The 13,365-nt window shown below is 37.1% G+C and overlaps 1 protein-coding gene across 1 annotated transcript; it reads right to left on the reverse strand.

Moving 5' to 3' along the window:
• Positions 1 to 6,305: 6,305 nt before the first annotated feature.
• Serpina7 (serpin peptidase inhibitor, clade A (alpha-1 antiproteinase, antitrypsin), member 7) lies at positions 6,306 to 12,875 on the reverse strand. The gene is made up of 5 exons (XM_005412013.1): positions 12,833 to 12,875; positions 10,362 to 11,009; positions 9,096 to 9,369; positions 8,252 to 8,399; positions 6,306 to 7,756 (listed from the first exon to the last, which is right to left on the reverse strand). The coding sequence occupies exons 1-5, from the start codon at positions 12,837 to 12,839 to the stop codon at positions 7,556 to 7,558; spliced, it is 1,278 nt and encodes a 425-aa protein (XP_005412070.1). The 5' UTR covers positions 12,840 to 12,875; the 3' UTR covers positions 6,306 to 7,555.
• Between the last annotated feature and the right edge of the window lie 490 nt (positions 12,876 to 13,365).

Here is a 13,365-nt window from a genome sequence, read left to right on the forward strand (position 1 = left end):
CTTCTGTGAAGTGGTGACTTCTTTTGATTTTGGTTCATTTCTTTAATATCAAATTATGGTGGACATGTGTTCACATTATTTTGGTCATTTGTACTCTTCTTAAGATAAATATTTACTCAGACCATTTGTCCATATTTTAATTGGGTTATTTTTTGTTGAGTTCTTTATATATTATATTATATATTTTGTTGTAGGAATTCTTTATATATTCTACATAAAAGTTCTTAGTCAGTTATTAATCAGCTATGTGATTTCTAAATGTCTTGTTCACTTCTCTAGTGCTTTTTTACTCTCTTGATAGGTTTTTTTTCAAACAGAACAAGTAAAGTTTATTCCCTCACCAAGCTTGCAATCACCAGCATTATCGCTGTGCATATATCTTACAAAGAAATTTTAATCAATTTCATTGGTACTTTTGATATACAGTTATCATAGGAAGTTTGTATCTGTATATGATATATCTCCTTTTTTCTCCATCTGCTTCCCCTCCCTTCAACTCTTCTTCTCCACTTAATTTACACAAGCTTTGTTTCCATTTGTTCTTTCTATCTTTTATTTTATTTTAAAGAGACAAAAATAATAAAGATGACACAGAATTTCAAAACAAGATCATAGGAAATTAACAATGATCATTATACTGCATAGTGTTATCTTCAAAGTAGTTTCCCAGATTACCAGGAACTCTTTTCTTTTGATAGTTCTTTTGATTAGCAAAGGTTGCTAGGTTTGACAAAGACCAGTTTGCCCATTTTTTGTTCTTGTTGCATGTACTTTTGGTATCATATCCAAGAGATCATGCCAAATCCGGTGACATACACATTCAAAGCTATGTTTTCTTCTAAGAATTTTATAATTTAGGCTTTAAATTTGGTGGTTTGATCCATGTAGACTTAAGTTTTGCATAGGGTATAAGGAAGAGGTACAGTTTAAATTTTTGTATATGGATATAAAATAATTTCCCAACATCATTTGTTGAAAAGATTGTTTTTTCTAAGTTTATTTTTCTATTTGGAGTTCCTTCATATTCCTCATGAGATTTAGGATGATTTTTTTCTATTTCTTCACAACATGCCTTGGAGATTTTAGTGGGGGTTGTATTAAATCTGTAGATTGCTTTGGATAGACTTGTCATCTCAGTAATATTAAGTGTTTCAATTGATGAACACAGGATAATTTTTCACATGTTAGTTATTACTATACTATTTATGTGCAAATGATATTTATATATTATAAAAACTGTCAAATATTCTAAAGACACAGAAAGAAAGCATAAATTTCCCCAAATCACACTACTTCTCCCTGCCTCTTTTAATCCACCCTCTCTTTAATTCTTTGCTCTTACCCTTGGTGGCAAGAGTTCATGCTGAGAAATATTTTCCAAAACAAACTCCCTTCACCCAAAATGATTAATCGTACCTCAGAGTAATGCATTGTGCTCTCAGGGTGCTTATTTAACCTTACCTTTTGAGGAATTTGGAATCATTTTCTAATGACCTGATTCAAAAGCACAGTAAGGAAATTACACAAAGACAAGTTGACACCCCAGAATGTGAGCCATTTACCCTATTAACTAAAAGTAAATTTTTCTGTGTACCAAGGATCTTTACCCTAACATTCAGAAAAACATTTCTGTGTTTGACAGGGTGTGTGTGTCATATTCCCTGTGACCCAAGCTGATCATAAGCTCTAAAGTCACCTTCATCTTATTGTCCCAAGAAACAGTTGCTCCCACAACTATCCTTCATGACTACCTTGAGAGTGCAGCATGCTTATGGCACACTATACATTCATATTGAATGTGACCTATAATGAATGCTTTCTCAAATCTGCCCAATTGTCCTTTTAAAAGCTTCATCTTTGTATCCTTTCAGCCATGGGTCTTGGGCATAGCTATCTGCTTAAGTATATCAGAGATTTCCTTAGCCTGAGTTTTTCAAGACAAAGTATACTCTCACATTGCAAGAGGCACCAGACTGCATAAAATTATATTTCTGCACCACTTACTGAGGGAAGCAGAGATTAACAAATAAACCAGGCTGTGAGAAAAGAGCTTACAATATACCACTACCATCCCTCTTAGACCTGGCTTGCCTGAGTCCCAAGTGAGAGGTCAAAAGAAACTTCATATAAATTTAGGAACCTTGCTTTATTTTGTAGCATTTCATCGGACAGTCTGAAATCTATGTAGATAAGCCATACATCCAACATAGTATTTTAGAAGAGTAGCAAGCGCTGACAGAAGTGTTGTGGTGTGCATTCATGAGGACAATCTCATAGGGACATCGGAAGTTTTTGTGGGGTAAGGAGAATAGCTCACAGTCTTCTTGTCACAAAAGGGTGCCTAAAACACTGAAAGAGGATGCTAATTTAAGTTGGCATCGGGAAAATGCAGTAAGGGGACCTTTATGAAGGTCCAGGCAGGAAAGAAGCCAACTGAGTCAACTGCAGTAGGGTAGGTAGCAGCCAGTAAGGAAAGGAAGTATTAGCAGAAACCAATGTGGAAAAACATTAACTACCTTGAATGAGAAGCTTTTAATCAAGTCAATACATGATTAAATCTTTTCCTTGTGTGTTCATTCATCATATGGTAATAAGGAAAAGGTGAGAGAAATTCTGGACTTTAGACATATATTCAAATAAAAGTGAGTAGAAATTTGCATAAGTGCTGAACTTGCCCTGGAGTGACTAGATAAATTCACTTTCTATTAAGAGTTGAGTGCACTATGCTAAAGTCCAGCAGAAAAATTAAATAATTGTTTTTTACTTCCATAAGCAATATCAGAGAAATATTACCAAACTCGTTGGTTTAGTCAAGGAAAAATTGCTTTTGGAATAGAGAGAGAGATTGATAGATTTTGCCTAATATGAGTATGGGAGCTGACAAGTCCCAAATCAGCAAGGCCAGCAGGATGAAGCCCCAGAAAAAGTTGATGCTGCAGTATTAAGAGCAAAGCAGTCTGGAGGCAGAATTCTCTTTACCCACACACTTCAGTCATTTATCATAAGGCCTTCTAGTGAAGGGTTACCCATTTCTTTCAAATTCTAATTGAAACATTAATTACCTCTGAATAACACTGAATAAGAGACTCAACAGCAACACCAAGGTTTTGGTCAAACACCTACCTGAGTGATAATGCCTAGTTGAGTTGATGCATAAAAGTATCCATCATACTCAACATAAGGAAGAAGACATTTCAAATAATTATGTGTGAAGAACTTTTGTCCCCAGGAAATATCCTAACATTTGTTTTATATGACATAGTCCATCAGTTTCTGCAAGGTAGTATTATGGCAAAGATCAAACCAGACCTTTTGAGGATGTACCCTCTGGTAATGAAGAAAGCTGTGACTTGCATGACCTTTTAGAAGAGCCTGGGCCAGTAGCTGCTTGGGAGTGACATTTTTTCCTCTCATAGTCTTACAAAGTGGATGGACTCATGTTAATGTTAACAGGAATGCCTCAGGCGCTGTTCCCTGAGCACACAAGCCACCAACTTTATGGCATTCCTTGTGTAAAGTGTTAGACATGAAAGGTGGCAAGGGACACCTTCACACGCCTTCAGGAATCCCTGCTTTCATGAAGCTCAAACCCCAAGCAGTAATTTTCACCCCTGGATGCACTTAGAATCATCTGAAGTCCTTAAAAAAAACAATGTGTGGCCCTCACATCCAGTTACTCTGATTTAGTCAAACTCTTTATTTATCAACCAGAGTATGAGATGGTTTCTTATGTAGTTTTTTCATAGGAAACTAGTAATATATGAGCCAAAATTTACTATAGTAGATTGTAGGGGTGGGGATGGGGATGTAGCTTAGTGGTAAAAGCAATTGCTTACCATGTGTGAAGCCCTGGCTTCAATCTCTAGCATGGACCAAAAAATAGATTGGAACGAGTACTACCACAGTACATAGATGTCAGGGAGAAGAGCCTGTGGAAATAGGGAGAAGAGAGTCACTAAGTCTGCTTATGGGAACTGAGACCACTTCACAGAGAGAACTGAGTTTTTAAATGTCTCCAGACCTCACAGAAATATTGGGACTAATAATAACAACAACCAGAGGGCAATCATACAGTTTTGAAATGGTTATACACATTCCTTTATCCCTTGAAAATTAAGTGAGAATTAAATAAACAATTAGAGATATGGTTTAATTCCTCATTATTCTCTTAGTCAATCTCATTACCACTTTTATTCCCCTAGAATTAAGCATTAACTTGAATTTCTTGTACCTATCTCCAACTTATACTTTGTACTTTTTGTTCATATATATGTATTCATGAAGTGCTTATATATCAACTTTTCTTAATTTTCATAAAGATATAATTGAAAAAATTTAAGAATTCATGGTGTACAATGTGGCATTTTGAATATGTATATATTGACAAATGACTAACAATATAAAGGTAATTAACATATTTATCACCTCTCATAGTTATCTTTTGTTTTTTGATTGAAAACATTAAGACCCACTCTTTAAGAAAATTAAAAATTTACAGTATATTGTTACTATCTATAGCCATCATGCTGTATGATAGATTTCCAAAAATGATTAAGGAATTTTGTGTGGCTTTCAGTGAAGCCATATTTTGTTTTGCTCCTTATCCTGTCTTCATTAAACAAGATTATTTTTTCAGATTTTTGAGAAGCATTCATGCTTAGACATATGTCTACAATTCATTAATTTTTAAGGTTGAACAATATTATATTCTGTGAGTACATTACAACTTAATTATTCATTCCCAGATTGATAGAGGGTTTAGATTTTTGCAGATTTGTCTTATTACATAGTTACTGTGACCTTCCTGCTACTTGTCTCAAAGTACATATGTGCAAGTGTTTCTCTCGGAAGTCTTTCCTTTATGTGGTCTGCAGACTCAAGTAACCTGGGAAACATGAAGAACACATATACATTTCTGTTTCCATATCAATGGAATAGTTCATGCTAAGCCAATGTTTTCACAGTGAAAAAATAGAAAAGCCAGCTAAATTACTAAAATCCAGTTTTGAATCACGTAGAAACTAAAAAAGTCATGGGAACTAAGGAAAAAATTTCCAGAAAATAGTTCCTTGTGAATCAATAAACCAGGGCAGCTTTGTTGGTCACAGGAAAATGGAGTGACAAATTTGAAGTACTAGGGGAACTCAAACACACAACCAAAGGATTTTTCAATACACTTGATCATTTCCAACAATGCAATAGAAGGAGGCTGAGCAATTAGATGGATATACTTCTGTAAAAGAGATTAAAATTCTTCACACCTCTCAAGTTTTAAAAGACAAAACTCCCAGGATGAATTCAATCATTATGTAGTGCAAGCATGTACTAAAAAATAAACATTTAAAAATACTGAATTCAGGCGACAGGGTATTGAAAATCTTGAAGAGAATGATGACTTTGCTACAGATTTCCCTGGGGAAGTTTGCCCATAAAACTGCACCCAGATGTTGAGAATCTAGGTGTTACCCCAGAGGATATCTATGGAAGCTCATTATATATACATCTAGCAGTTCCACCCCTGCATTTATAACCATCAGCAGGTATTTCTGAGAATTTTTTTCACCAAAAGACCTGCTCAGGGAAGCATTACTTATAATAGCCTACTAACTGAACATACCAAAATATGTATCAACATTAGAACAGATAGATAAAATGCGGTTAGAATTTTGATACAACAATCACACAACAAGCAATAAGACTGAAAAAATCATAACTACTCAGCACCTAGTGCTGAAAAGAAAGAACAAAACAAAGAGTCAGACACCTAAAATATAACATATATGATTCAATTTGCCTAAAGATAAAAACCGTGGAGAACTTGTGGTGTTGAGTCAGGAGAGCGTCTGTTACACTTTAGGGGTAGTAAATATGAGGCATGTGAAGGTTTCTGGAGTGCAGATAATTTTGCCTTTTGCATTTTGGATGCGAATTACAGAGATATGTTAATTTTGTCAAAATTTACTGAGCTAAATACTCAGGGCTTACGTTCCTTTTGTATCTACTGCAAGAAAAATAAAAATTTAAGACACAACAAAACAAACAAAGAGGCCTCGCCTCCAGTGATTTGGATCTATTAGTCTTTTGTGGGTGCATTTAGCTACCAGCACTTTTCATAGATTCATTAAATAATCTTTTTTCACCCTCAGCATTGATTTTTTTTTCTGATTTCTGCCTATTTTTCTCTTGGTCGGTGTGCCATTTTTGTATTATTTGTACAGTCATTTATTATAGGAGTAATTGTGTGTCTTTTGTACTAATTTCAAAAGTCTTATTCTTATGCTTGTCTTCCAACTTAAATTGTATTTATTTATCAAAAGGTTTTATTCAGGAGATCACGTTTTACAGTTCTCTGATATGATAGTTCTCTGATATGAGCTTTGAATATTGTTAGTATACAAATATTTTTCCCTATTCACCATTTCATAAAATATCTTACATTGCAAATGTTGTTAAAGTTTTCCTTTTACATTTGACTCTCTAATCCATCTAGGATTTATTCTATTGTACAGCAAAAGTGAAGGTTTTAGTATTTTCTCCACATGGCATGTCCATTGTCTGACTAATATTTCCCTCATCATTTCCTCTCATAATTTTAACTCTATCATGTACCAAATTTCCATTTATGTTTGTGTTTGTCTTGAGATTGCTGTTCTCATTGACTGGGTTATGTGTATATTAAAATATCACTTTTTTAGTCTACATGATTTTATCATATTTCCTCCAACACGCAAGCATCAACTTATTCTTTCTCCAAATTTTATTGGCTATTCATAGATTATTACCCCTTACATACAAATTTTGATGTCAATTTTACTAAATCTATAAGAATTCCTATTGAGAGTTTAAATGAAATTGTACTGTTTCTAGATTGATTTTGAGAGAAATTACACTTTTATGATACCAATATTCTAAACCAAAATAAATAAGAAAAGCTTATAAATTAGCAAGATGGAAACATTTTGGCAAAGTGTGCTTGTACAAGGGAGTTCATTTCACTCTTGCTCTGCTGTTCTAAGTTTATTAGGCCACAGAAGTTATATCCCTAAGCATAAGATCTCAGTCTGTGGGTTAGCCCTGTAGTGGGAGAACCTATCAATGAAAATTCTGGCACGAATACAGAGAATCATTCTGATGAGGTGGAAGAAAGAAGGTTGAAAACTTCAAATCTAAGCCACAACGTTTGTATAATTCTATGTTTTGTGATACTATCATTGGAATATAAAGCCATGCCCTGCATCTCCACTTTTTCCCAGAGAGCAAAAGCAGACATTTGTCATCTGAGTCACCTTTCCTGGAGCTAAACAATTGCTGGAAGCCTGAGGAATATACTAAGGTAGAGCTTCCCTGTGTTTTGGATAATAATGAAACCCTCATTGACTATCTGAGTGCTTAGTCATAGGATTACGCTCTTCCACATCCAGTTCTTCCAGGATTCAATGTTCGCCCTTTCACAAGGGAAAACAAGTCCAAGTCCACATCAACTACCTGCACTATATCATTTATTTATTTCCCGCTATAATATATACATGCAACTTCCCAGTGACCTCTTTCCCAGCTATATTTCTGTTGGGTCCACAACTTTCCCTAGATAGAGAATGCTTCTGGTGTTTTTCTCCAAAATCATCAACAGAAAAGTTCTATCAAATCGGATAACAGGATGAAGGAGGGTGCTTTCAGATTGATCCATGAATTTGACTTCAGAGACAGTGTCATCTGATCCCTTTTCATCAATGTTCAGCACAGCCTTATGGGCAGCCTGTAGGGAGAAAACAAACACTATTGATTCCCTGAAGAAATAGCAGTTTTAGCAACGGTTTGGGAACAGGAGAGAAAAAGAAATTTTGAGTTATGTTAATGCTGCTTAAATATGAAGACTATTTGGCTAAGTCTAGTTATAAACTTCTATGGTTTCAGGGCTAGTTTTAGGGAAGTAGCTCATTCTCCATGGCCTTTTGCTTCCAGGAGTGACATTTTAAATGCCCCCTTTTTCCAAGACTTAAAGTCAACAGAGTTATTTCTGATGATGAAGCTTTTCCATTAGAATCATTTTAGAATGTGAAGGGCAAGGGTGGAAGGAATTCTACAATGACTCATTCAGAGTCATGGCAATGACACTGGTGAGACTGTGGCTCAGGAGGAGTCAGATTCCCTCTCTGGGATTTCATCATTAGTAAAATGAGAGAGGTGAATTAATTATCTCTAACTGGATCTTTTAACTTGTAAAGTCAAGAACCCTAATCTAACAACTTACATAGGAAAGTTTTAGACCGATGTCCTCTGTGAGTCCAGAAAAGTCAGCATTGTCAGCAAAGGCATCTTCAATACCCATCTTTACAAGCATGTTTCTAAGATCGTATGTGGCAGAAATGGAAAATTTTGGAACATAAAGATTAACCCACCTGTAGGAAACAAGGCAAGACATGGTGATCATCATACTAAACTCATGTTTCCATCCTTCTGTCTCTCTCTCATCATAGCATTTTATTTGACTCTGCTCCTCTCCTGAATATGGATAATCATTGCTATGTAGGCCAACACATGTTACAAAAACCACAGAAGTTATTCTGTAAGGAATGCACTCTGGTTCAGCCAGTTTGGGCTGTAACACTGAGAGTATGGGCATGTAACTCCTTTATTATCAAAAAGAAACATCCTTGTGGTTCTGCCATGGGTAGGAAGACAGTGGCAAGGAGGTCAATGAGTACCAATGCCACTCCCAGGAGAGAATAACCGGCTACCCAACTCTTAACATCAAAGTCCCCAAAATTCTAGCTGATCGCTAGAAAGGCTTCAATTTATTAGCAGTATAACTTCTGAGAGCTCATTTTATATTTCTAGGCCTGACTTTCTAATTTGACAATATTCCGATGGTTCCATATAATTTTCAGGTTTGTTGATGTTCTTAGACAAAAGGTGATAAGTAAGTTCTAGAGCAAAGGTCCTGGGATATGGTAGGTACTTTGTATACTCTAACAATAGTTATACAGCTGTTAGGCAGTTTAGGGAGATTCTCCTGCCTCTGAGTTTCTGCTGAACTCAACCCCACCCACACTGGCATGACTGCCTCTATCCTTCACATCCTCTAAGTTATTTACCCCTTCTGCAGTAAGTGGTTCCATTTCTTCAGTGTTCTGGATGACATAGACACTTCCACCCATTCCATCTGTCCCTTCTTGGGAAGGACAAAGAGTGCCAGAGCATTTCTGCTGTAGTCCATTTGCAGCACTGTGCAGTTCAGGTCCATATCCACCAAGTAATGGAACTGCTCTACCCGATGCATCATGGGAACTTTCACTGTGATGCTCTTATCCACTGAGTAGCTGGAGCTGTCTTCTGTCTGAGATGGATGAAAAGGATTTGCCCACTGTGCTTAAAATACAAATAGAATAGCGTTGCTTCTTTAAAACCAGTATTAGGACCAGTGACAGTGTTTTTCTCCATTAATTACCTCCTCTAGCAATTAAGACTACCACAGAGGCATCTACTCTCAACCAGTTTTACAAATGAATAACTGAAGATCCAGGAAATACAGTCACTTGATAGGTCTGCCAGCTAGCAGGTGGCAGAGTCAGGGGCCACATTCAGAGCTGGTGAACTCCAGTCTGTGCTCAGAGCCGCAATAGTTACACTCAACTAACCAGAGGCAGTTTCTTCTCCCATAACAAATTTTATGAGCACATCCAAGACATAGAGCAAAATTAAAAAACAAATCTCTTCTGCCATTTCTCTGCCAAATGTGACTGATATGTGCTACAGAACTAAGAGAAATGATTTGGGCAGAGCACCGTCAGAAGGGTCACATGATACTTATTTTTACAAACACCATCTTTACAGCTGACTGAGAACACTGGCTTTCCAACTGATGAATTGCGTGAATTTGGGTACTTGTGAGGACTGGAAGAGACAATGACTGTAAACTACACATGTATCATAGTGTTTGGTACATAGTGGGTACTTAATGCATGTTAAAAACACTGAGGTAGCATGCCCAAATATTCACAAGTGATAGTTAAGCAGTGCTTAGGTATAAATCTGTCTTTTTTTCAAGTACAAATTTGTCTTACCACAATAAATATTTTGGAATCTATAATTCTCAAATATGAGCAGGATTTTCACACCACTGTTACACACATCTCTCTCTCACTGAAAGGATGCTCTCCCTGGAAATTACCTGGACTCATTCACCGAGCCATGTGTCCTTCCTGGATTATGCAATATTATGCTCAGCTATGTCCAATGGAGTAGATCACTGTGATATGAGGGAAGTCTATGGATGGTAATAAGAGACCATGAGCCCTACTATCAGAACTCTACTAAAGCATCTGAAGGCTAGACTTGAAGCTGATATCTTGGAGCCTTACCTTTAAAGTGAATATAGTTCACCAGGACCATGATGCTATTCAGTTTAAGGTCTTGGATTAGGTTCACAATTTTCCCTTTGGTTTGCTTCTCCACCTGACAGTTGATCACTTCTTGGGCTGCAGAAATGTTGGTGAAGTTGGTAGAAAAGACATTAGTCTCATACAGGGTCTTGACACCATCCAAGAACTTTGGCAATGGTTTCAGCTGCTTCCCAATGAAGAGGACATTCCCCATGTGCAATTCCACTTCTTTCTTTGGAGAATTCAGTGAACAGATCAGGTGCTGGAAGTCCTGCTGAATCTCTGCCACTGAAGTGTCTGTGAGGTTGAACCCTAAGACTTCCAGGATCTGAGTTTGGGTGCCGGAGCCAGCTCCAAAGGAAAGCATGGCCAAAGCTGCAGAAATACTCACAGGGGAAAAAAAGATGTTCCGATCTGGGGTCTCCACAGTGAACTTCCGGTACAGGTTGAATGCAAAGTCAGCATTGATAGATGACAGCTTATAGAGAGAGTCATTTTGTTGAGGCACATAGCATGCAGTTACTTTGCCTGCAAAGCTTCTGGGTGGTGCACCATTGGTTGTAGCATAAAGCCCAAGTAAAAAGGGAATCAGATAGAGGAAGTGTGACATTCCGCAAGGAAGGTAATCTATAAGAGATGAAGTGAGAAAATTAGGATATCAAATTAGGACAGCTTAGTTGAATAAAATACTCTCTGATTCATACAAATAAAAATCACCCATCTTGATCAGTAAAACAATAACAAATGTTTGATGCAGTGCTCATTATGGAATGGGTGAAAGTTTTATTTCCCTAAAGAAAATGATGCCACATCTATTGGGAGCAAGAACTGGGAGAAATGGGTTGTCAAAGCGACAGAAATAATGTCTTGGACTCTCATTATGATATAAAACCAACAAATAGGAATACTGTGAGTAAATTCAATTTATGGAAATTAAATCCCTTTTTATTTTAACTAGATACAACCTTTTGATAAAAGAAGAATATTTACTCAGAACTATCCTTATGGTTACATTATCACACGGAGGGTAGGATTTTTGAGTGTGTAGGGGGGTGGGTGTGGGTTTGGGTATTAATTTGGCCCTTTCTTCAGATAACATCTCTGACATAAAAGGAGAGAACATCTGTACTTTCTTTAAGTAAAAGATAAAGTGAGAAAACTCTGTGTAAGATATTCAGAGTTGGTATGGGAGGACAGTGCTTTACAAAGCCATGTCCAAAGTCATGAGCTGAAATCTGTACATTTTAAAAAGGCATGGAAGCCACAAGAGTGCTTGCAGAGTATAAGAAAATGAGAGCATATCATTATGTGCTTTGCATATCTTACCATCAGCATCACAATGATTTCTGAATTGTAAATCATCTGAACACTATTCTTACTCCCATGCATGTTATTTTTTAAATATTAGAGAAGCCTAACAGACATGATATAAGCTTTTTTGACTCTGGAAGAATACAAGGAAGCAGAGTAAGGACGTCAGCTGTGGAATCACCATTGACCATGGACAAGTGGTTAGAAAGAAAACAAGCATGAAGGCAGGGCAAGGGTCTCTCCTCAAGCCTCCATCTTCTTTTTAGTGATCTCATCCTTGAGATTCAACTCCTGCCTCACAAAACTCTTTCTTGCTAGTCCCTGTTGCTCTCCTGAGTTCTTCACTGTTATTGTTTTTTTCAAAAACTGGGGATTGAACCCAGGATCTTTGAACTGAGCAATATCTCCCCTATGTATTTATTTATTTATTTAAAGACAAGGTCTACCAAAGTAACTAAGTTTCCCAGGCCGGGCTCAAGTGTGCAATCTTCCTGCCTCAGTCTCCTGGAGTACTATCAGTGTAGATATGCTGCACAACCTCCAACTTTTCTTGGTTTTTATCCATCTACTCAGCTGCCTAATGGATACATCCATGAGGAAGGACCACCTATGCCAAAGGGTCAAGTTGAAAATTGCAAAGTTTAAACATAAATACAACATTTTACCACCTCTCAGCCCTGTTCTCTCTACTTCATTCAGTACTCTGGGTATTTTAGCACTGTCTGTGGAGAATTCCAGGCCAGAAAACTAGGAGTTATCCTAAGGGCTTCCTTCATTTTCACTTACCACTTCTAATGAATCATCAGGCCCAGTGAATACTATCTGAATATTTCTAAAAACTTCACTATTCTATTCTTAGTTCATGGCCAAAATCACTGTATCAGCTCCTAGCACGTCATGTCTCCTACTTTCTCCATTCCATTCTCCCTTCTTTCACCACTGCATTCAGTCTCCTTATTGTCACCTAGGTCCTCTTTCTGTAAAAGTCATCAAGGCTAGTTAGCGGTTGACCATAATTATCAGATGACCACACTTAGAACTTGGCCTCTGTACCTAAGAACTTGGAGCTCACAATTATATGGGATTTTGGCTTGCTGATACAGAGGTTCAAAGTTCCCAAAGAGACAAAAAGTACTTACAGCACATGCCCAAGAAGCCACTTGCATCTCTCAGAAAGCAACACCTTTTTGTCTTTATAACATGCCCTCTATTGCAAAATCAGAGCACCCTTAGTTACAAATTAACCTTCACATGAACCCTGGGATGATGTTTTCAAAGCTGATACAGAGAACCAAGGCCAAAAAAAAAAAAAAAAAAAAAAAAAAAAAAAAAAAAAGTTTGAACTTTAGGTGACTACTTTGGCTGATATATCGTGCATCAAAAACAAAAGAGAAAGACGACTGTCAGAGTTGGTGATGTGCAGGTTTGTCCTAGAAAAAAGTGTCTTGAACACACAGAATGACAGCGATGAGTAAAAGTGAAGAAAAGTGGCAGGAGCAATACAGTTATCACCATCAGAGCCGTACAGTGCTGTGGTTTGGCAGCCTTTGAGGGAAAGCTGAACACAGAAAACAGATGAGTCTCCCTTATGGGTTATACAAAGGTGATTCATGCACTGGTGAGGGACATGGTGCCAGATCTTTTAGTCACATTTCTCGCCTAGCTGAGACAA

This window comes from Chinchilla lanigera, unplaced genomic scaffold, assembly GCF_000276665.1.
Source record: "Chinchilla lanigera isolate Chin_1 unplaced genomic scaffold, ChiLan1.0 scaffold00147, whole genome shotgun sequence".
NCBI lineage: Eukaryota > Metazoa > Chordata > Mammalia > Rodentia > Chinchillidae > Chinchilla > Chinchilla lanigera.